Source organism: Tursiops truncatus, chromosome 11 (assembly GCF_011762595.2).
Source record: "Tursiops truncatus isolate mTurTru1 chromosome 11, mTurTru1.mat.Y, whole genome shotgun sequence".
Lineage (NCBI taxonomy): Eukaryota > Metazoa > Chordata > Mammalia > Artiodactyla > Delphinidae > Tursiops > Tursiops truncatus.
The window spans coordinates 94,563,759-94,588,105 of NC_047044.1; the positions used below are offsets into that span (position 1 = coordinate 94,563,759).

General features: G+C 35.4%; 1 protein-coding gene across 1 annotated transcript; it reads left to right on the forward strand.

Annotated features, from left to right (window-relative positions):
* The first annotated feature begins 8,711 nt into the window (after positions 1 to 8,711).
* On the forward strand, positions 8,712 to 24,122 carry LOC101329002 (killer cell lectin-like receptor subfamily F member 1). The gene is made up of 6 exons (XM_004311445.4): positions 8,712 to 8,836; positions 11,577 to 11,663; positions 13,351 to 13,449; positions 17,628 to 17,797; positions 20,960 to 21,072; positions 21,651 to 24,122. The coding sequence occupies exons 1-6, from the start codon at positions 8,764 to 8,766 to the stop codon at positions 21,766 to 21,768; spliced, it is 660 nt and encodes a 219-aa protein (XP_004311493.3). The 5' UTR covers positions 8,712 to 8,763; the 3' UTR covers positions 21,769 to 24,122.
* The last annotated feature ends 225 nt before the right edge of the window (positions 24,123 to 24,347 follow it).

A 24,347-nucleotide genomic window follows, 5' to 3' on the forward strand; every position in this document is an offset into this window, starting at 1 on the left:
AATAAACATAATAAAAATATAGCTATGGTTCTAAGCAACATTATTTGGTGCTTCTATATGTCAGGGACTACTTTGCATATGATCCATTTACTTAATCCTGACAACAACCCTAGAATTTAGGTGTTAATTGAGATCTCATTTTATATGCAAGGAAACCAAGTCATAAGGAAACTAAGTATTTTGCCCAAAGCCTTTACATTTCAGATCTAGGACTCATACCCAGACAATTTGACACTGAGAAAATATGGCTTATATAGGCACATAAAAATATAGAATATTTAAAACCGAATATATCAGATTTCATTGCCGCTACTGTTTATGCCAACCACAATCACACAGCGCCCCCTACCGACATGACATTTTTTTCCTTCAGCTTCCACCCTGTTGCTAAAGCTTGCCTGTTCATCTTCAGATGAGATGCTTTGAAAACCAACTACTCTTTCCCTAATTCCTATAAGTGTTTGTCAAAAACATCAGTGACTATTGCTTCACTTTCTAAAGCAGCAATAGTAACAGTGGAGACAAAAAGCTGACCAAAATTTAAAAGGAAAAACTTTCCTCATCAGTAGATTTTTGATACTTATTTGTGTTGTTGCATGTGGATTTTGAAAAGCGGGCTTTGAACCTATTCCTGGGAATCTGGAATGTCATACACATGTAACGTGTGCGTGTCCAGGAATGATTTGAAAAGGTCCAAAGGTCTCACCTCTGACTGACCTTGAGATTGTAGCAATAGGAAGTGAAGGCTAAGGAAAAGTTTTAACTGTGTGCCTGAGTGCTGAAGCTGTGTTTCAATAGCCACCCAGATTCCCTTAGCAAAGACTGTGAGATATAGACCTTAAAAAACTGAGAAATCAATAAGAAAAAGACAGACAACACAAAATTTTAAAGGGGCAATAAACTTGAAAGGGAATTGCATAAAAAAGGACATCAGAACGGGACATCAGCTTTTCAAAACCCTCAAATCTGTCATCAGAGGAATGGAAATCAAAGCTAAAAGGAGTGATTGCACACCTACTGCAACATCAAATTTTTTTTAATAAAAAGAAATGAACAAAAACTGAGAATACTAAATGCCGGTGAGAATTTACATCAGTTGGAAAAAAAACTTCTGGAAGGAGTGTAAATTGGTGACTACTTCCTTGGTTTGGTAGTCTCTACTAAAATTGAACATACAGATGACTCATCCAGAAATTCCACTTCTTTGCTAACAAAAATAAATGTGATACGCGTCCAAAGAAAGGTGCAAAAAATTCACAGCAGTTTTATTCATCACAGCCCCGAACTGGAAACAACGCAGATGTCCATCCACTGTAAAACAGATAAATCGTGGTGCAACTGCATTATGAAGCTCTGAACTCATCACAGGGCTGTGACAGCACAAATAAGTATCGAAAATCTGATGAGGGGAGAAGCTAGACATAAAAGACTACAAACTGTACGATTCTATTTTTTTGAAACTTTTTGAAAGCTTGGAATGACAAGGGAAACCAGCCTAACACAAATTGTTGCATATCCTGAAAGCACTTCTTTATTGCACATTTCCATGTGGTTTGTCCACTTATTCATCAGGTTTATTTCTTAATAAAACTAAGTGCTCGGGCTTCCCTGGTGGCGCAGTGGTTGAGAGTCCGCCTGCCGATGCAGGGGACGCAGGTTCGTGCCCCGGTCCGGGAAGATCCCACATGCCGCAGAGCGGCTGGGCCCGTGAGCCATGGCTGCTGAGCCTGAGCGTCCAGAGCCTGTGCTCCGCAGCGGGAGAGGCCACAGCAGTGAGAGGCCCGCGTACCGCAAAAAAAAAAAAAAAACAAAACTAAGTGCTCTTTTTTCTTCAATGTTTACATCTCATTTCAAGTTTCACTTTCTCTCTGACTCACTTCCAGGCTGCAATAGAACCTTGTGCATGCTCTGTTGGATAATTTTTTGTTTCATATATTAAATGTTAGTAAATGGTGTGTCTAATTCACTAAAAACTCAGCTCCCTGGGGCGAGGACACTGTTTTGAATCTCAGCTTCCAGTTCTAGGAGAAGCCCATGAGTTTAGTCATTGAGTTTACATGCACTGGTGTCAAATAATGTTTCAAATTTCTGCTCAGCTCCTATCCTTCTGTGTGACGTTAGGTAAGTTACTTTGCTTTCTCGGCAATAAATAGGGATAATAAAATCACCTAGCTTTTATATTTGTTGTAATGCTATGAGGTTTAAATGAGCTAATGTCTGAAACACAAACTGATCTTAATAAATGTTAGCTTTTAGCTAATACAATTACCAGAATATATTTACAGATTTAATGTAAATGGAGGCTACTTTATTTATGTAACTATCTTTACAATAAATTTGTTAAAATTTTAAAAACTTTACATAACATTTCATGAAAATTAATCTACTAATAGAAATACACCCAATGTTTCCCTGAGCAGAAAATATTTGGAGATATCTATCTATCTATCTGCAAATAGATATGTACCTTACAACATACATATAAATCCAGGAATAGGATCAGAAATTGGAAAGATATTGTACTTTTTAATAACAATATGTCATCTGACAGAAAGTACCACTAAAATTCAGAGGAAATGTGATACCAATCTAATTATATTCAGTCAAACTATATTTCAAGTTCATATGTGTAAAAACACATTCAGACAAATTACTGAGAACTGTAATTTCTCTCTCTCTGATTCATATGTTTTCTTTGTTGACAAAAATCTCTTGACCTTATTTTGATCGATTTTCTGCGCTGATAACTAAATAAATGTCTCAGGTATTTTTTTACGCGGGCCTCTCACTGTTGTGGCCTCTCCCATTGCGGAGCACAGGCTCCGGACGCGCAGGCTCCGCGGCATGTGGGATCTTCCCAGCCCGGGGCACGAACCCGTGTCCCCTGCATCGGTAGGCGGACTCTCAACCACTGCGCCACCAGGGAAGCCCAGTCTCAGGTATTTTTGACATTAGTTACTAGTTGAGACTATTGGTTGTCCCTCCACTTCTGCTTAGAACTCAGTCTCTCTGTGTGTACTTCAAATTGATGATTTAATGGTTTCTTTTAAGGTAAAATTTTGCTCTTTATTTTAGAACATATTTCTTCTTTTTGTGACTGTCTGACATTCCTGATTTGCACAACTTCCTTTTCTTAGATATTCCCCGAAATGTGGTTAATTACTTAACACATTATATTATCTGTTCTGTGTCTTTGACATTTACCATTATTGACATTCATCTTTACTGTGCTGTTGTATCCTATTTTTCTTCATTGTACTTTAATAACTGGTAGAAAAAGGGACTTTTCCAAATTCTTAAAAATGCATACAAGTTATTATTAAATAACCATTCTTCCTTAAGCATTATTATTTTTAGTCTCTTTTTCTAAACACAAAAATGCCTATTTTAGAGCACGAGATTAATGGAAGGGGAAAAGTAAAATAAAGCACCATAAAAGGGTAAGGAAGAAGTTAGAGAAATAGTAAGGTAAATGTCAAAGGAAGCCAGTGGTGTATAAGAAAAAAATAGCAATATTTATATAGTTTATTACATGTTATAATGTTCTATATCATACAATAGTACTTTCATATTATTATATCTGTTGTAGATTAGAACTTTGGCATTAAAGAGATAAATTTGTCCAAAGTTGTTTAGCTACTACATTTTGAAGTCAAGACTCAAGCCCAGGCTTTTAAAATTCCTAATCCAGCATGCTTGCAATGGACTGTGATGGAAACTTGTAACCAAATAATATAGAAAAATTGAAACCAAAACAATTTAGCCATATAATATACACTTTTAAAAAACACTTGTTTAGGGGGGGCTTCCCTGGTGGCGCAGTGGTTGAAAGTCCGCCTGCCGATGCAGGGGACGCGGGTTTGTGCCCCGGTCCGGGAAGATCCCACATGCCGCGGAGCGGCTGGGCCCGTGAGCCATGGCCGCTGAGCCTGCGCGTCCGGAGCCTGTGCTCCGCAACGGGAGAGGCCACAACAGTGAGAGGCCCGCGTACCGCAAAACAAAACAAAAAAAAGTGGACAAAAATTTGAAAAGACATTTCTCTCAAGAAGATATATATGCAAAGGGCCAATAAGTACCTGAAAAGATGCTCCAAAGGATCAGGGGAATGTAAATCAAAACCACTTCACACCCAGTAGGACAGCTATAATTGAAAAGGTGAAAAAATAACAAGCGTTGATGAGGATGTGAAGGAAATGAAATACTCATACATTGATGATGACAATGTATAATGGTGCAGCCTCAGGAGAAAACTATTTGGCAATTTTTCAAAAGTTTAAACATAGAGTTAACAAATGACCCAACAATTCCACTTCTATGTATATACCTAAAAGAATTGAAGACATGTTCACACAAAAACGCATAGCAGCATTATTAATGAAAGCCAAAAGTGGAAATAAATCACATGTCTATTAACTGATGAATGTATAAACAAAATGTGGTATACCCATACAATGGAATAGTATTCTGCTCTAAAAAAGAATGAAGTACTGATACATATTACAATCTGGATGAACCTTGAAAACATTAAATGAAACAGCCAGACACAAAAGGCTACATATTATATGATTCCATTTATATGAATTGTCCAGAATACACACACCATGAGAATTACATCAGTATGAAAATGTTACTTAAATATAATGCAACTGGCTGTACTATTATTTTTCCTCTCGGAAGAACTTCTTTGTTCACTGCTCTAAATCACCATTGGTAAGTATTTCCTGTCTGGGGTTAGTAGCCACATCTCTTAGGTGGCTTCTGTACCTTCTTTTCTTTCAAGGATGCTAACTTAGATTTCAGCACCTCCATTATTTTAGGGATAGAGTGAACTCCTCCAGAAGTAAGCAACACACTAAAACATCTTGATCTTTTCTTTAAAAGTCCCTAAGTAAACGTTAAGTAAACAGATCCTTAAGGCCCATCTAAGTTAACATAGTCAGTTACTTCCAAAAATATTGCTGTGCCACAGCAGAGTACAAATTGGTGGTTGAAATAAGAAAATACTGACTATCCTGTACTCCTACTAAATTTAGGATCTGCAGATTTAGGACCTGTAACATGTAACATCATACTTCTCAAATTAATTAATGTGCTGTAATAACCAATGAAAATTCTCAAACATCTATCTACTTTTCCTCCAGTATAAGGTAAGTGTTATTGCTATACACACTGCCTCTGTTGTTTTATTTCTATAGATTGAATTTCCAAGACACAGTCTCTAGATCATGGAGACACCTGGGCACCCATGGACCAAAACCAATCCGTGGATGCATTTCCTTTAGTTCACATTGAGTTGTGGATCCTGTTTTGAAAAAGAAATCAAGGCCAACTTTTGAGTCAGGTTTTTCCCTCAGATCTGGTCTCTACTACTAAGGAGTTCCCCTGGTGTGGGAAAAATGATGGACCTTGTCATTGTTGTTGGTTTGGCATATAGGAAACGTGGTCTCTTATTCATCAGTGCTGCTGCTATTTCTGCTCCTGTTACAGCTGCCTGAGTTTTTCTTCTCCTCATTGCTGAACATGTACATCACTCTAAACTCATGTGTGGTAGCTCAACAGTGTTCAACTCTGGCTATATAGAGAATCACATATAGGAGAGATTTTTAAAATTCTGATGCAGACAAATGAAAAAAGTTTTTAAAGTCTCATGTGAAGTCCAGATATCTGTATTTAAAAAAACAAACAAAAAAAACTGTCCAGGAAATTTCAATGTGCAGTCAAGGTTGAGAACCACTAGCCTAGAATATTTGACAGTGTTGTAGATTACTGAAAAAGGCAAAAGGTATGTCATTTCTATATAAAATTAAATCGTTTCATGCATGCATACAAGCATATGCTTTTTAAAAAATATATATCATATTGTTGACCTTAAAAATGTATACACATACATACACACGAATACAAATATAGCATAGGACACATAATTCTTTTCCTGTCTTCGTATTCCAAAGTAGATATTTATCTGAAAAATAAAATTTTCTCTCCCCTCAGAAGTATTCAGAGAAAACACTTTCTGCCTTCCTCTCTTGCCAGCAAGCACAGGAGGAATTACTTTTCTGATTGGTAAACTTTCAATCGTTCACTAAGTTCTTCCTGATTCCAGATGGCAGTATCTTCTCTGAGCATGTTCTTTGTCACAAGTTCATCTAAGTTGAAAAAGACTCCTTCAACTCAAATGAATGACTTATTACGTGCCACCCTACATCACTCACCCACACATTACTTCGGAAAGTGAGAGAAGCGGGAATCAAAGGAAAGATATTAAGCCCGAGTTTCTCCAAAGGAAGGGAGCCAACAAAAGAAAGAGGTGACACTGTGGAAAGAGCAGTAAAGTCTGGGTTACTTTTGATTGTTTCGAGTTTGACATACCGAAAAGCAGTTGGAAATGAGGACTTGTACTCCAGGAAATAGGCTGGGATTGAGAATTCGATTTGGAATCCATGCACAGAAAAGTGATTGACAAAATTATTATTAATGTTAGGGCAGTGATAAAGATTATTTCAAGTACATATTACTCCATTATTTAGAAGTAGTATCTATCAATAATGATAACACCACACTAATGCTTAAACTTGACATTGAAAAAAGTTATACCCATGAAAGTTGTGTCACCAAATTTGAGAATATCACTATGGACACATAATACCTAAAATACAGCAGCTTAACTAAATATCTGTTACCCTTTCACATCTTTGCTGATGAGCATTTGATGAGTTTAGACTATTTAACTAAACAGATTTATTTTGTTTCCAGATGTGTTTTATTTGGATTACTTAATAACATGCTTTCCAAGGCACTGCTACTTTTAACATACCATTATGTAATTCATCCACAAGTTGACTTTATATAAACGGTCTTTCTGGCTAAGCGAGCCCTACCTATAGGGATTATGACACTCAATTAAAAGCCATATCTCATCGAATTTATAGATTACTACAGAATGCATACCCTTTGTTACTTGGGAGCAGAGAGAGGAGACAGGGATCATTAATATTAAATTTGTATATTCCAAGGATTTATTATATAACTTATAATAGGTTCTCCACATACTAGTATTTGTTTTAGTTGTACATGGCTAGATCATCAATATTACTTTTCATAGGATTAGAAGTCTACTTTTTAGTGAAAGGTAATTGCTCTCATTATGGAATGTTATAGTCCAGTAATAAAATTCAGTGTAGCATTAACTGATTTGATAATCCAACATGTAATTACTAAGTGTCTGTTATGTTTCAGGCATAGATTGAACGATGGAAATAGCAAGAATAATAAAACATGATTCTTACCCTCAAAATCTAGAAAGCATTATTGTATTATGGCCTAGGCTTTGGATTCAGTTTGTGATGAGTTCAAATCCTCACTCTGAAAATGGTTACGTAAACCATCTGCATGTAACTTCTCAAAGTCAGTTTTTCATACATAAAATGCAGAACAACATATAAAGTGTTATAACAGCCCAGAAAAGAGGGAGTGTCAAAGTGGTGTTAGGAGACAGAGGTTGGTGTTCAAGGCTGACCTTCAAGGTCAGAAGCCTTGTGGGGTTAGTCTTTATACTGAGAGACCCCTACATGTCAAGAAGCCAAGATATGTTCTCTAGCTATTTGATGAATGTAGGTTAAATTACTTGGACTGGGGTCTGGGAGAGATGACTACAGTTTAAATAATTGTATGCAGTGCATTTGGGTGGAGCTTGAGGAAATCAACCCTATTGGCTATCAGCTAAGGTCTCCTGTCATTTTTCACACCTGCCATTTCTGAGCTCTGAGTGTTATGAGGGTTTCATGGGTAGCTGGGCTATCTCCTCAGTTATTTACCTTTAAATATTCTAGGCTTCACTTTCTTTTGCTTTGTTCCATCAAATATCACATCTCCATCTACTCTCCATTTTCCAGGAATTCACTGAATTTTTTCATCTGTTAGAACCCATTCACTTTTTAAATTGTTTTGAACTTATACATTTTTATTCCTTTAATATAAATTTAGTGGAGTTTTAGAAGAAATGGGAGATTAAAATCTATGCTTAATACATTGCATTCAGTGCTAAATTTCTGTGAACCTCATTTAAAAATGAGATTCATTTTCTTTTATGACAGAACCTTGAATTATTTTGACATAGGGTTATTTCTGTCTCATATAGATTATTTTGCAGTTTGGAAATCCACTGCATAATCTATGCCTCAACTTACTTTGATGTTAATATTATAAAGCATAGATGAGAAGGAATAGCTTTAAGGGTATTTTTAAAGTATTACCTAATTAATTACAGTGCATTTCAAGATGAGGAGTCTATCAATTCTTTCTATTACATTCATATTAAAAACCCTCTTTTTTTCTTGTCCTCCCTTCTAAATTGCTATTCCACTTTGGAGAAAATGCTGGAGGTCAAAGAGCTTCTGCCAGAGAATATTTCTTAGCTAAAAGAGCAAGTGGTTTATAGAGGAAAGTGAGGCAATATCTTCTGTAGTATTACTAAAAGTTAAAATTATTCCAAATGTAGGCAGAAAACTAACTGAAGAGCAAGAAAATACTGCATGGATAGTAGTTTTCTTCCATATCATGCACGTGTTCAAAAATCTATTGCCTTGATTGATAAGGCTGAACACATTGCTCTTATCTTTTATTCACAGGGGAAACCCACCAAACTCTGGAGAGGGGAAGGAAATCATCCATCTCAATTTATCTCACTTACAGGAAGTTTGCAAAAATACGGAACTCCTTCAGCAGACTACTACTTGTGACTTTTCTCTCTTTTTAATATATGCAATGGCTGGAGATATAATCTATGCTGATATCAAACATTCATCTTCAGAACATTCATCTTCACGTCAGAGATCTGGTAAGTTGGATTTAGACCTCTTATTAAAATTAAAGTTTTGTTTTTAATCTCCCTTATTTCTGTCCTGTGTCTGTACTTGTCTTACCGGAATTAGGAGACTGGATTCAAAGCAAAAGTTACTGAATGCAAGAATAAGGGTGAATGTTTTTAATGACGCCAAGTGTTATAAAGTTAATTGTAACTTTAGTCTTAATATGTAGAACTTTGCTTTTGGTTTTCATAGAAGTTTAGAATTAACGACTATCTGAGTAATAGAATATGTTTGGAACATGAATAGATAGGCACACAGCTAAAGATAAGATTGTAACCTTAAACACAAACCACCTCAGAAATAATAGATTTTCAAATCCAGTGTATTTATACATGAAGCCTTAGGGAAATGTCCATGTTGCATTTATATTCTCTTCTCTAGGGTAAGAATTTTTATATTGTAAAGTTTATAAAAATGTTTAAATAACTTAAAGTCTCCTCATGGTGCTTTGTCCTTGTGGAGTGGATCTGATGTTTTGCTTTCCTATTATTTCCCAAGAATGTATCTTTTCTTCTATATTTATGCGTTTGCAGTGTTCAGGTGGATCTGGTGAGTTGCTTTCTCCAGTTGCAAGCGTCTGTTATTTTCTGTGTTTAAATATTATCTCTCTTAACTTGCGGAATAGAGGCTTTTCTGCTTTATTTTCTCAATAGACTGGGAGCTTTCATTTTATACGCGTTAACAGAACTTCGTTTGAAAAATAACATGGACTAGAACCTTACTCTTACTCCCCCCATCCCCCCAAATCTCATATAATTGGTCCATTTTTCTAGAGGTTATTTTAACTCAGTTCAAGCAACAAAACCAGTATTTTTGATTCTACATTCCAGGATTTAATTTCTTCTGTTTGGAAAGAGCATTACTCTTTTCCTGGTTTAAAGATTTTGGGACAACATCTTTAATGCTGTCCAGTCCAATATTCTAATCTTAAAAATGAAGAAATATGAATATATAAAAATTAAATTATCTACCTGCAGTCATGCTTATGACCAGAAGTCAAATATCATATTACTCTTTCACTGCATGTCTCTGTTGTGGATAAACGCAACTTCTGTTCTCATGTGTCATATCATTGAAGAGGGAAAGAACTATTTGATACATTGGATTGTAATGTCCTACAGAGTCCTACACAATTATCCCTGGTCTTTCTCTTCTAACTCGGTAAATTTCACTTATTTTGCTCTGGTTGTTGGCTTTCTCTTGCTCTTTAAAATTACCATATTCTTTTCCATTTCAGAGCCTCGTATGTGTTGAAACCCTCTCCCTAATCTCTTAATCTTTGTATACCCAGCACCTCACACAGTACTAAGTACATAGCAGGCAATCGATAGATGCTGGGTAGGCGGATGAATAAATGGATGACTAAATAAATGGATTTCATTTGTACTAAACACTTTAAATATTGTAGGTTCATCAGTTCTCCAAGATACAAAACAAAGAGGGCTATCACCATGACACTGAGTGAAATCTCAGTAACAAAGTATGATTCCACTGAGAATATCCCAGGCTAAGATTCAGAAATTCATGCCTTTATAACCTTTACTTCAGGGGCCTAAAAGAATGACCTAGTACCCCTTATATTAGTCCTTTCATGAACTCTGATGCTTTATTCTCCAGCTTTTTAAGTCTGTAACCCCAGTTCTTCACACTAGAAACGTGTGTTGGGATATTATCACATTCTTCTGGTGATGGCCTTGACTGGTATACTTTGCATTGTTTTGCCTAATAAAAGAAAATACATGGATTTCTTTTAGTGCTTTGAGAATTAATAAATTCTCACTAAAGATGCTTTACTTAATAACAATAATAATGTGGACAAAACACTCTATAATAGGATTCCACTAAATAAACACTCAGGTTAATGTCTCGACACTTGGTTTTGTAATTGGTTATACTTCAACATCAGTTATAGTAGTGCACTCTCAGTATATTGTATGTGTGTGTGTATATATCACATATCTAGTGGAATTGATATACTGTAACTATTTGGGATAAGAGCCTATTGGTTTTAACTATCAACCCAAAGCTAAAAATGCCAGTTTCTTTTTATGATTTATTTATCTTTCAAGTACAAGAGATAGAGTAGATAGTGAACCCCGTACTAATTTTGGTAGTCAAGACACCCAAGGTACAGTCTCAGCTCTGCTATCAAGTAACTGTGTGACTGTGGACTTGAAATCCCCATTTTTAATATGCGAATGTTGGACAAGATTATCCCTAAAATTACTTTTATTTTAAAATGTATGATTTTATGCAATTACAATTACATGTCACAGGAAATAGGTGTACTGTATAAAGGAGGAGGCATGAAAGAACGGATCAATCCAAATAAGTGAGTGTTGTCAGTAAGCTTATTAGAGACTGGAGAATTTCACAGTCTTATATAAAAACTTAGGGATACAGAGAGTAAATTATAGTTAAGATTAATACTGAGGAATATGTATGGTAAATCAACAAGGAAAAATTTACATCTATTCACAGTTTTCTAGGTCCCCCTTTTCACAAACCAGGGGACCAAATATGCTGTGTGTGTGTGTGTGTGTGTGTGTGTGTGTGTGTGTGTGTGTGTAAAAGGAAGCTGGATCTACATATTTCAAAGGAAAGTAACTCAGGAGCATAACTGACAAAGTTTATTCAGCCCTTCCCTACCTCTTACTACCTAAGGAATTATTTACTGGGCTTATTAGTGAAATCTATCCAATTTTATAGATTCTCACCACCATGGAATTTTCCTGAAAGTTGAATGTGCAATGATTATCATCCTTCTTGTAATAGTAATTGTGCTGAGCATTTTTGGTAAGTAATTATCAATACCATTTATTTATCCCAAAGTATTTTAGCACCACCTATTGTAATTGCGTTTGCTGTTCAAGTGGTTCCTATACATTATAACTTCACAAAAAGCATGAAATTTGATACACAATTAAAATTAGAGATTTTCCATAGAACTTCAGATTGTGATATAATACATATTATGGATTCATTTCATTGATAAAGAGATTAGATTTATATTTTATGACCAAAATCATAAAGTGCATTTTATGCACAATGCATTTCCCAATGCAGTTGATTGTGAGTTATACACCATCTTCTCTGAAGCTGCGGTCAGTGAAAGCAAATTAAATAATGAAGCATATTTCTGTTTAAGCTTATCCATATTAGTTACTCCTGGACATCATCATCAATCTTGTATTCATGGATGGGAAATTTGTCTAAAATCAATCAATTCAATCAAGTATTTTAAAATTATACTCATATACTGTGGATATAGCTAAACATAGTCCAATTTCATGTGACAATTATTTAAATATTTTATTGAATAAATGCTTGGAGAAAAACTCCCAGATGATATATATATTCTAAGGAATTCAGATTTCCAGATTAAACCAAACTCTAGAACAGACAAAGGCCGTGTCTGCCTATGTTGCCCTTGTGAATGATATTAGTAATTATGAATGTCATTAGTAATTCGAGGTCAGTAGGCAGAGTCATAGAATTCAGAACTGAATGGGGCTCTAGAAATCAGCAAGGTCAAACCTCCAGTTGAGGTGAACAGTCCAAAACCCAGAGTGATAAGTGGTTTGACTAGTTTAATGTAACTAGTCAATGGCTGAATTGGGACTTTAACATTGAGGGGAGGAAGCAAAAATACTTAGCATTAAACATCTCTGCTAGGACTTCCCTGGTGGTCCAGTGGTTAAGACTCCACGCTTCCACTGCAGAGGGCACGGGTTCAATCCCTGGTCAGGGAACTAAGATCCCACCATGCCAGGCAGCGGGGCCAAAACAAAAAACAAGAAACCATCTCTGCTATGTTTCCTTTTGTTATAAGATAATAGATTTGTTATCAAAACAGTTTTTTGTTAGTAAAACAGATTTGTTTGTTACTACAATAGATTTTAAAGATTTAATTGCCTAATACACACTATTGTGACATTATAAATTACCAAAACTAATTTCAGTTAAGTGGCCATCAGAAAGACAGCTGTCTTCTTCATGGTCGAAAAATACTCTGGGCTCACCCTACCCTTCTATGTGTACGATTTACATGCACAATCTCAAAAGGAACAGAATCATGAACTGAAGTCAAAACACATAAAACCCTTTCCATGAATCAAGTGATACCTGATACAGTGAATAAGAACTCACAAAATACAAGCTATCCAAATGAGACTTATATCCAGAGCTGGTTATTTTGTGTTTATTAAAATAAATATGAAAACTCCGGAAAAAAAAAAGTGAGTATCCTTCTGGTCCCAGGTCATATTTTTCCAATTCCCCTAAAGTTAGCATTAATAAGGTTAACAAGAATGCTTGCAAAGGAACGTCCAAATCTTGGAAAAAGTAATGTTGTTTTTCCCTCTAAATTTTTAATCATTTAAATTACTATGGAGTTTCCACATTAATGAACTTCAGAGTCTCTAGAACCCAATGAATTTCTGCTTTGTATTTAATACAGAAAATATGTTTCTTCTTTTATTAGTTATCCAGTTCAAATCTGCAAGACATACTAAAGTAAATAATGAATCAAAAGAGAAATACTGTACTGGGCAAAATAAATCTGAAACAAGCACCTCAATAGGTAATGTTATTTTATATTGCCTAATTCCTGAGTAAACAAGTATGGACAGTAGTGTGGATTTTACTTGGGTATATCTGAATAAAGAGGAGATTCCTCTACCCCTACAGAGGGATGGTTTAGATCATTGTTTTTCAGGGACCTATTACAGTCCTTGACAAAAATATTTAAAGATCCAAGACAAATGAGAAAAATAAGCTTATATAATGAGTTGTAAATGAATTTAGAGGTATTATATTGGAATAATTGCATTTTCTTTTTTTAACTTCTTTTGGGACATGTGCAGGCACAGAATGTAATCAAAATATTTTCATTCTTAAAATTCATGATCATATCAGGAAGCTTTTTGTCAATTTTTAATGTCATTACATGTAAAAAACTGTAAATGGTAACCTTTATCTTGCTTTCTCATCTGAATGTATTTACCTAATTTTTAAAGTCGAGAAGACACTCAGTCATTTGTCCTTTCTGTTTTCTTTTTCTTTCCAGCTGTTTTCTTCATTACTTTTAATCCGTTAATTTAATTCTATATTGAAAAATGATATACCTTTCTTTTTTTGAACATGCATATATAATTCTATTAGAAAGACTCACCAGTCCATGTTATAGGATACATTCAAATTCTAGGAATTCATTAAAACTTTAAAATAGATTTTGATGTTCCCAAGCCCCCTTGACCACATTCTAAAAACTTTAATTTTTTTTAACTAGTGAGACTATGAGGGCAAATTCTGTGGGACATTATCCCCAGAACAAAAGCGTATTACTGTACTCCTGTACCCTTGATACAGGTGGTAACAGTGGTATTTAATAAAGCCTCTAGCTTTAAATTCTAACTTGTTTTCTAATCCTTCTATTGTTACAGATAATCCTATCTATAACAGGCCCTAGAATCCTAGTTTCAATCCAGCAGGAAAGGATACCAACTCTAAATTTGTTTCATCTTAATAAAATAATATGTTGTTGATTTGAGTCCTCTCCCTCTTTTTCTTGATGAGTCTGGCTAATGGTTTATCAATTTTGTTTATCTTCTCAAAGAACCAGCTTTTAGTTTTACTGATCTTCACTATTGTTTTCTTTGTTTCTATTTCATTTATTTCTGCTCTGATCTTTATGATTTCTTTCATTCTACTAACTTTGGTTTTGTTTGTTCTTCTTTCTCTAGTTCCTTTAGGTGTAAGTTTAGATTGTTTATTTGAGATTTTTCTTCTTTCTTGAGAAAGGCTTGTATTGACCTATGGTCAACTAATCTATGACAAAGGAGGCAAGGATATACAATGGAGAAAAGACAGTCTCTTCAATAAGTAGTGCTGGGAAAACTGGACAGCAACAAGTAAAAGAATGAAATTAGAACACTCTCTAACCCCATACACAAAAATAAACTCAAAATGGATTAAAGACCTAAATGTAAGACCGGACACTATAAAACTCTTAGAGGAAAACATATGAAGAACACTCTTTGACATAAATCACAGCAAGATCTTTTTTGATCCACCTCCTAGAGTAATGGAAATAAAAACAAAAATAAACAAATGGGATCTAATGAAACTTCAAAGCTTTTGCAAAGCAAACTACAAACAAGACAAAAAGACAACCCTCAGACTGGGAGAAAATATTTGCAAATGAATCAAAGGACAGAGGATCAATCTCCAAAATATATAAACAGCTCATGCTGCTCAATATTAAAAAACAAACAACCCAATCAAAAAATGGGCAGAAGACCTAAATAGACGTTTCTCCAAAGAAGACATACAGATGGCCAAGAGGCACATGAAAAGCTGCTCAACATCACTAATTATTAGAGAAATGCAAATCAAAACTACAATGAGATATCATCTCACACCAGTTAGAATGGGCATCATCAGACAATCTACAAACAACAAATGCTGGAGAGGGTGTCGAGAAAAGGGAACCCTCCTGCACCGTTGGTGGGAATGTAAATTGTTACAGCCACTATGAAGAACAGTATGGAGGCTCTTAAAAAACAAAAAATAGAATTACCATATGACCCAGTAATCCTACTATTGGGCATATACCCAGAGAAAACCATAATTCAAAAAGACACAGGCAGCCCAATGTTCATTGCAGCACTATTTACAATAGCCAGGTCATGGAAGCAACCTAAATGCCCATCGACAGAGGAATGGATAAAGAAGACATGGTACATATATATAATGGAATATTACTCAGCCATAAAAAGGAATGAAATTGGGTCATTTGTAGAGACTTGGATAGATCTAGAGACTGTCATACAGAGTGAAGTAAGTCAGAAAGAGAAAAACAAATATCTTATATCAATGCACATATGTGGAACCTAGAAAAATGGTACAGATGAACCAGTTTGCAGGGCAGAAATAGACACAGAGATGTAGAGAACAAACGTATGGACATCAAGGGGGGAAAGTGGCCAGGGGGGTGGTGGTGGGATAAATTGGGAGATTGGGATTGACATATATACACTAATATGTATAAAATGGTTAACTAATAAGAACCTGCTATATAAAAAAATAAATAAAATTCAAAAAATAAAAAATAAATAAAATAATAGAATAAACTTAAAATATGTAAAGTAAAACTTAATAGAACTAGTCAGCCATCATTCCTAATTCTTTGTCTACCTTCTCTGTATTTTATTTCTAGGACTTAAATTAGATGTTCGATAGGCCTTTGCTTTCTATCTTCCATTTCACTTAACCTCTCATTTTTGTCCTCATGATTGTCAATTTGTGCTGAATTCTTGGCAATGTTTTCAGATATACCTTGTGGTTCACAAATTCTCTCTGTTCCTGTTTCTAAGCTGTAGGCTCATTCACTGAGTCTAATTTCAATGATTATAGTTTTCAAACCTAAGGACTTAGTTTCAAACCCTCCAGTTAGCTTGTGATAGTCTCCTGTTATCTGATCATTTTGTAATTTATTCTTTTATTTCTTAAAATAATGTAAACATTATTGTTTATGATACATATAATTATTTAAATATCTAAAGTCCTCAGTGACCAAATCTCTTGTTTGTATTTCCTGCTAAAAAATGTTGGCTTGTTTTTTAAAGTATTTGATTTTTTAAAATTTGACTGATCCTGATACATTTCTCCAAAAAGTGTTGATTTTTCTTGGTATGGTTTGATTCATTTAAATTTCTATTTTGGGGGCAGCAGTTTAAATCTCAAGTCAGTTTTTTTTTCTTTTTTTTTTTTTAATTTTTATCTGTAATCTAGCTTCCACATTCATCAGCCAGGGACTTAGAAAATTTTTATACACAGCAGTTGATGCACACCTTTTGTTTATTTCTTTTATGGAATTTACTCTTTATTTTCAACATCTGTAGTTGCCCCCAATTCTGTTCTTTGGTTATTCAGACTAGAGAGACTTCAAATTGTCTACCAAAATTTTGCTCATTCTACATGGCACCAACATTGGTCTGTCTTAGGCTAAAAGTTGTAAAAACAGGAAATTTCTAAATTGTCATACCTTATTTCAAGTGTCAGCTACTCTCCAAAATCTGCCTGCTTTTTTTACTCTTCAATGGCTTCAAGTCATTGTGTGTATGTATATGTGTGTTTTTAAAGAATATTTATTTTAGGGGACAATAAATTATTGGTATGTGTAGGATACCTATGTGTCATCATCTAAATCTACTGGCAAATATTATAAATTAGATCTATTTGTTACCAGCACATTTTTGGATGCCAAGATCCACTTGTACATGGGTAGATCATGAGTTTGGGGGGACATCTATTACACAATTTTTTCCCAAGAAAAATTCTTCCAGTGTGATATATAATTCTCAAAAGGTCTGGTTCATTGGCAGAACACTAATTAAATTCTCTAATTTCTACTTTTCCTCCAAATTTTTATCTCCCTGAGGCTTGGATGTCCATTGCTTTATCCTAGTGTCTGTGCATTGCCTAGCTGATAGAAAGCATAATATATTTTTAAGAGAATTAAACTAAATGGAGAAAGAAAAAAGAAACAAGAAAGAGAGAAAGAAACAATATACACATATTGCAATTCTGTTAATCTTTTTTTTTTTTTCAAAATCCACCTGGAGGAAAGCACTTACTTTTGTCAAAGAAAGCTTAGGCCATAATTTAACACATTTTGAGAATCTTTAATTAGTATACACACAGTATTAGGGATACAGTCACAAGTTCCTTTTAATTACTTATCCTTTTTCCTTCCAGGTTGTTTCAACTCTTCTACTGCTAGTAAATCATGCCCCTCTGAAGACTGGAAGCTACATGGGGGGAAATGTTACTGGGTTGCTAAAAGTGAGAAATCTTGGAATGAAAGTAAAAATGACTGTGTCATGAAAAATTCACATCTCATGGTGATCCAAGACTTCATTGATATGGTGAGATATAAAATTTGGAGATTATAGCATCCTTCACAACTGCAATACCTTCTTTGTGTTACAAATTTGAAAAATTCTGTGAAATAAATTTTTTAAACCTCATTGCTATTAACTACACAATTATTGGTTGAATGAATCATTGAACTATATTATTATCTCATGCTTTTTTTTGGCTAGGTATAAGAGGAATTCATTTGGTATTATATACCTAAGTTCTTCTCTACAAGGGACCCCACTGCTTACCAGATTTCATTTTAAATGTATGACATAAAATATCTATCTCATTTCCCATGTTTAACCCATTGCTCACAAAGGTTATAATCAGATCGCATGGCAGCTGAAATTAAAGATGATGTTGGGGGAAAGGAAATACAGCATAGTCCTTCTCATTAGGTTTGCTCTTTGTTGAAGAAAACAAGTATTTTTCTAGCTCTGGCTTAATTTAGATTGAAATTTTGCTACAAGAAGGTTGGACACTAAACCTTCTAAATAAGGCCAGTATTGATTTTATTTTTATAAATTTATTTTTTATTTTCTGGCTGCATTGGGTCTTCGTTGCTACGCGTGGGCTTTCTCTAGTTGCGGCGAGCAGGGGCTGCTCTTCCTTGCGACGCACGGGCCTCTCATTGCGGTGGCCTCTCTTGCTGCGGAGCCTGGGCTCTAGCCCTTAAAGCCCATTATGGTGATCAATTATACACGTGAATGCAACAAGGCAAACACTGATAGAACTGAAAGGGGAAATGGATAAATCCCCAATTATAGTTGGTGATGTCAACACTCTTCTCTGAGTAACTGACAAAACAAGTAGATAATAAATAAATAAACAAATGAATCTGAACAACACTATCAACCAATTACACCTAACGGATTTTACAGAATACTATCCAACAACAGCAGAATACACATTTTTTTCCAAGGAACTTTCATGAAGACAGATCATATTTTGGGACCTAAAAATTTACAAATACAGATATCACACAGGGTATGTCTCAGACCATAACAAAATTAAAGTGCAAATTAGAAACAGAAAGATGTTTGGAAATATCCCACACGTTTGAAAGTTAAACATCACACTTCTAGATAATGTATGGGTCAAAGAGGAAGCATCAGGGCAAATTTTTTTAAAGCATATTTTGAGTTGAATGAAAATAACAATATAATGTCAAAATTCATGGGTTTCAATTTAAGCAGTTTAGAGGGAAATTTATAGCATCAAATGCTTATATTTGAAAAGAAGATAATGTAGAATCATTACTCTAAGCTTCTACTTAAAAAAAAAAAACCTATGAAAAGAGCAAACTAACCCAAAGAAAGCAAGCGAATGGAAGACTTACACTACTCAATTTCAAGTCTTACTATAAACCTAAATTAATAAATATGGTGTAGTATTGGCAAAGAAGAGAGTTATAGATCAACAAAACTGAATAGAGAGGCCAGAAATAGACTCACACAAATATAGTCAACTGATTTCTTTTGACCGTAGTGCAAAGATAATTCAGTGGAGAAACACCTCTTTTATATGCCTAATGACTATTTTCCAACAAACAGCTTTGTCATTTAGCATATGAGTTAAGCTGCATGTGACAGAGTTCCAGAATTGCTGTAGCTGAAACAAATGGATGTTTGCTTTATTCATTGAATCTAAGACACTTTCAATGATAAGATGTATCATTAGTACCCTTAAAAGAAATAGTGCAATTAAAAAGCAGAAACGAAGCTGCCAATGAAACTACCATAAGCCATTAGATTGTTCAATGTTTCCAAAGTCAAACTGTTAAAATAGGGGAAAGATCTATCTTAGAATATACGTAATAAGTTATGTCACTCACATTGTAGTCTAAACTGCTGTGAGATTTCTGCTCCCATCAGTAGGGTGCTGTGTCTACTTGTTTCTGATTGGTTCACCACTAGAACCAATCACAGTTCACAGTCTAGCCATCAGGGGAGAAGAAAATGATGAATAGAAGGATATGAACTTACTCTTTAAATGCTGAATTAGAATTTCAGTATTTTTTGATTCTATCCCATTAGTCAGAAATTAGGTCAGTCACATTGTCACACTTAGCCAAAAGGGAGGCTGGGAAATGTCACCTTTATTATGGCTGGCCATATACTTTGGCTCAGGGGTTATGTCACTGTACAAAAAGAGATATTAAAAACCTATGGGGCTTCCCTGGTGGCACAGTGGTTGAGAGTCCGCCTGCCGATGCAGGGGACACAGGTTCGTGCCCCGGTCCGGGAAGATCCCACATGCTGCGGAGTGGCTGGGCCCGTGAGCCATGGCCGCTGAGCCTGCGCGTCTGGAGCCTGTGCTCCGCAACGGGAGAGGCCACAACCGTGAGAGGCCCGTGTACCGCAAAAAAAAACCCACAAAAACCAAAAACAACCTATGAACAGGGCCTTCCCTGGCAGTCCAGTGGTTAAGACTTTGCCTTCCAATGCAGGGGGTGTGGGTTCGATCCCTGGTCGGGAGCTAAGATCTTACATGCCTCCTGGCCAAAAAACCAAAGCACGAAACAGAAGCAATATTGTAACAAATTCAATAAAGACTTTAAAATGGTCCACACCAAAACAATCTTTAAAAAAACCAAAAACAAACAAAAAAACCTATGAACAGTATGTGTCCCATCAGCTCAGAGATTGCTTTCTTTCTGTAACTTTCCCTGTGTATTCTCTTGCTTCTAGATATTATTTCATACTTGTATTTAGTAGTAATCAATAACATTTATGCAAGGAGCATTTATTATGTGCCAGGAAGTGTTTAATAATATTATTATTTATTAACAAATCAATAATAGCTCTTTGAGATAGTACTATTATAATCTGAATTTTAGTGATTGGAAAAATACAGAAGTAAAAAGATTGAATAACTGTGCAAAGATGTGTAGTAGTAAATAGTAGTGCTAGGACTCAAATCAGGGAGCTGGACTCCACAGCTTTGATATCTACTAACATTGTACGTAATTGTTGTTTAGCAGTCATCCCACTGAGTTGCAGTAAAATTTCCCTCCACTGTGATCTATCTGAAAGCGTGGAGCATGTCTAACCTGTCCATTCCCAGCTTCTAGTGCAGTGCCAAGCACGTAGAAGGTGCACTTGCGCTATTTTTCTTGCATCTGTCAGAATCACTTTGTTTCATGTACCATTTCCTATTCTCTTTAGAGTTTCCTATGGCGGAACCTACAGGCTTCAGCCTCTTATTGGGTTGGTTTGAGGATCCCTCCTGGAGAGGAATTATGGACCTGGGTGGACAATAGCACTTTTGACCCCCAGCTGTAAGTTTTGTTGCATTTTTTGTGGTTTTAATCCCATATTGTATGTGACAAGATAGAGACGTTTGACATTGTTGGCCCTGAACTGATAGAACGGGTATAAATTTCCTACACTCTGATAAATATTTCTATAAAATGGTTCACACAGAAAGTTGAGAAAGAAAAGAAATCTCCCTCCAGCCACTCAGAAGATTTATGTGAGAAACAGGATTTGACCCACTGCCTGATTTTGTCTTTTTATCTAAAAGGTAAATTAGCAAGTATAAACTCTCTTATGAGTGCACAGGTTTAGTTTACGAAACATAACTTCCTGCTTATTTCTTACAGTGATCAATTTTCAAATGATAAAAAAGTCAGAGGTAATATTTTAGCTATCTCTAATGAACTTCTCTGGAGACAGGTTTTGAGAAATAAAGCTAAAAGTGGGAAGAATTGCTTTACCCATCATACTGTTGTGTATTTAAATTGTTTGAATGATTATGTTTTCACCAAAAAATTAAAAAATATTTCCTTTTAAGTCTCTTGACGTATGCATATATTCATGGCTGACGTAAAGGTAACCATTTGCTTTCTTTCTATAGGTTTTCAGAGAAAAAAAAAAAGCCACGGACCAGGAGTATGAAATGTGTCCTGGTGTCTTATACTGAGATAACTGAAGAAAGTTGTGAGAAACATCATCAGTGGATTTGTCAACTGTAATCCACTCGGCAGAAAATTGGTCTCCATTTGTCTGACTGAGAGACACCACATGAAGCTTGAGCTCAGATCATAAGAAAGTTCAGAGGGTTGCATGTGTCCTAGAGGGCTGTGTGTGTGTGTGTGTGTGTGTGTGTGTGTGTCCATTTATGATTCATGTGGGTATAGTAATATTTCTCAGAAGTGTGGAAAGGGCAATAGAGAAAATGTTTTAGAAAATGAGTAGTTATGATGAATAGATTTTTACATGTAAATGATCAATGTAGTTATTCAATCATCCGTCTTGTTTTGCCAGTATTTTTGGAACTTCAGTCTTTATCTTTTCTGCATCTTCCCTCTATGATATCCTTAGCTAATCACCTACATTCTCATGATTTCAACTACCACATACAATGCAATGCCTATCAATGTTATATCTCTAGTCCAGATCATTCCCTGATCACTAGACCTGTATACCGTCCTGCCTGTTTAACGTAGCAAATCTACAATCTCAAAGGTACTCCGAACTCAACATATAAAAATAATTCATTAAATTTCATCATAAAAGGAACCATCTTCCAGCACTCCATATCTCAATAAAGGACATGCCATACAAGACAATTATGCCATCTATAAACCAGCTGTGGTCTTGTTATAACCCTCTCTTTCACACACAGCTCTAGGCTGCTATCCCCTTTCCATCTCATATCACCAAGTTTTACTTTTTTTTTTTATTAAATCTCTCTCAAACTTGTCCTCCTCTCTCCATCACCCCTTTCACGATCTTAATACAAAGGTACTAAAATATTAAATAACTGCAATAACAACAACTTCCTGTTTTACTTTTCTTCCATTTCAATCATTCCCTGCTTTGAATTCTGTGATGTTTTTAAAAATATATACTGACAATGCAATCTTCCCTTTAAAAAATACCTCAATATCTTCCTTATAATAATACCAAATTCCATAACATAGCCTAGAAATCCCTATCAGGTTTAACCTTTCCTTACTTATTCTGTCTCTTCCTACACCAAACACCCAAACTCTTAGGACCACAACTCCATTAAACTAATTTCTGGAACTCATGCTGTATTTCACCACATTGCCTTCACAGAAGTTGTTCTCTAGACCTGAAATTCTCCTTCTTCTCTTCTCCATCAGGTTACCTCCCAAATATTCTCTATATCTCTGCTCAGTTTTTAAGAGCTTTTCCTTGAGCTCCATGACAAGGTCAAATATTCTGACATTATATTCCCCTCCCCAGTACTTACCACATTTTAGGTCTTACCTATACAAGTCTTTTGAGTGAATATTTGATTAATGTCCTCTGCCCTCACTTGACTGTAAATCACATAAAGACCCAATATCTGTTTTTATATTTTTAGTGCCTTTTAAATTACCTACTACATAATAACTACTCAAAAAATACTTATTATATTAAGTTTTCTCTAAGAGATCACAGAAGTAAAATGCTGATACGTGGCTAGGGAGATGGGGTGCAAAAGAAAAAGACTCAGCTGATGGAGGTCTAATTGTTAGGTCATTAAAAGTCAACTGAAGGGGGCTTCCCTGGTGGCACAGTGGTTGAGAGTCCGCCTGAACATGCCCGATGCAGGGGACACGGGTTCGTGCCCCGGTCCGGGAAGATCCCACATGCCGCGAAGCGGCTGGGCCCGTGAGCCATGGCCGCTGAGCCTGCACGTCCAGAGCCTGTGCTCCGCAACGGGAGAGGCCACAATAGTGAGAGGCCCGCGTACCACAAAAAAAAAGGAAAAAATAACAAAAATATAATATGAAAAAATTTACTTGCTTGAAAATAGTCTGGATCATATTTAAAGATCACAATAATAATTACAAAATAATTTTAACTGAGTGATAATGTATATCAAAACTTGGAGGTCAAATCTAAAGTTGTGCTTATAGGAAAATATATATCATATATATATGCATATATATATATATATAAATATATATGCTTATAGGAAATGCATATGATCCAGCAATCCCACTCCTGGGCATATACCCAGAGAAAACCATAATTCAAAAAAATACATGCACCCAAATGTTCATTGCAGCACTATTTACAATAGCCAGGTCATGGAAGCAACCTAAATGTCCATCGACAGACGAATGGATAAAGAAGATGTGGTACATATATACAATGGAATATTAGCCATAAGAAGGAACGAAATTGGGTCAGTTGTAGAGACGTGGATGGATCTAGGGACTGTCATATAGAGTGAAGTAAGTCAGAAAGAGAAAAACAAATATCGTATATTAACACATATATGTGGAACCTAGAAAAATGGTACAGATGAACCAGTTTGCAGGGCAGAAAATGAGACACAGAAGTAGAGAACAAACGTATGGACACTAAGGGGGGAAAGTGGCGGGGGATGGGGGTGGGGGTGTGATGAATTGGGCAATTGGGATTGACATGTATACACTGATGTATAAAATGGATAACTAATAAGAATCTGCTGTATAAAAAAATAAATTAAATTAAATTTAAAAATTAAAAAAATAAGAAATGCATATTCTGAACATACTGAATATCAATGATCTGAACATTTGTACAAAAATATAAAAAGCAGCAAATTATA

Bases quoted from the DNA above. Each gene is read 5' to 3' on its own strand.
- LOC101329002 (XM_004311445.4), top strand. From the start codon at position 8,764: ATGGCTGGAGATATAATCTATGCTGATATCAAACATTCATCTTCAGAA. The intron at 8,837-11,576 runs GTAAGTTGGATT...CCAATTTTATAG, and splicing joins ATCTTCACGTCAGAGATCTG to ATTCTCACCACCATGGAATT. The intron at 17,798-20,959 runs GTGAGATATAAA...TATTCTCTTTAG, and splicing joins TCCAAGACTTCATTGATATG to AGTTTCCTATGGCGGAACCT.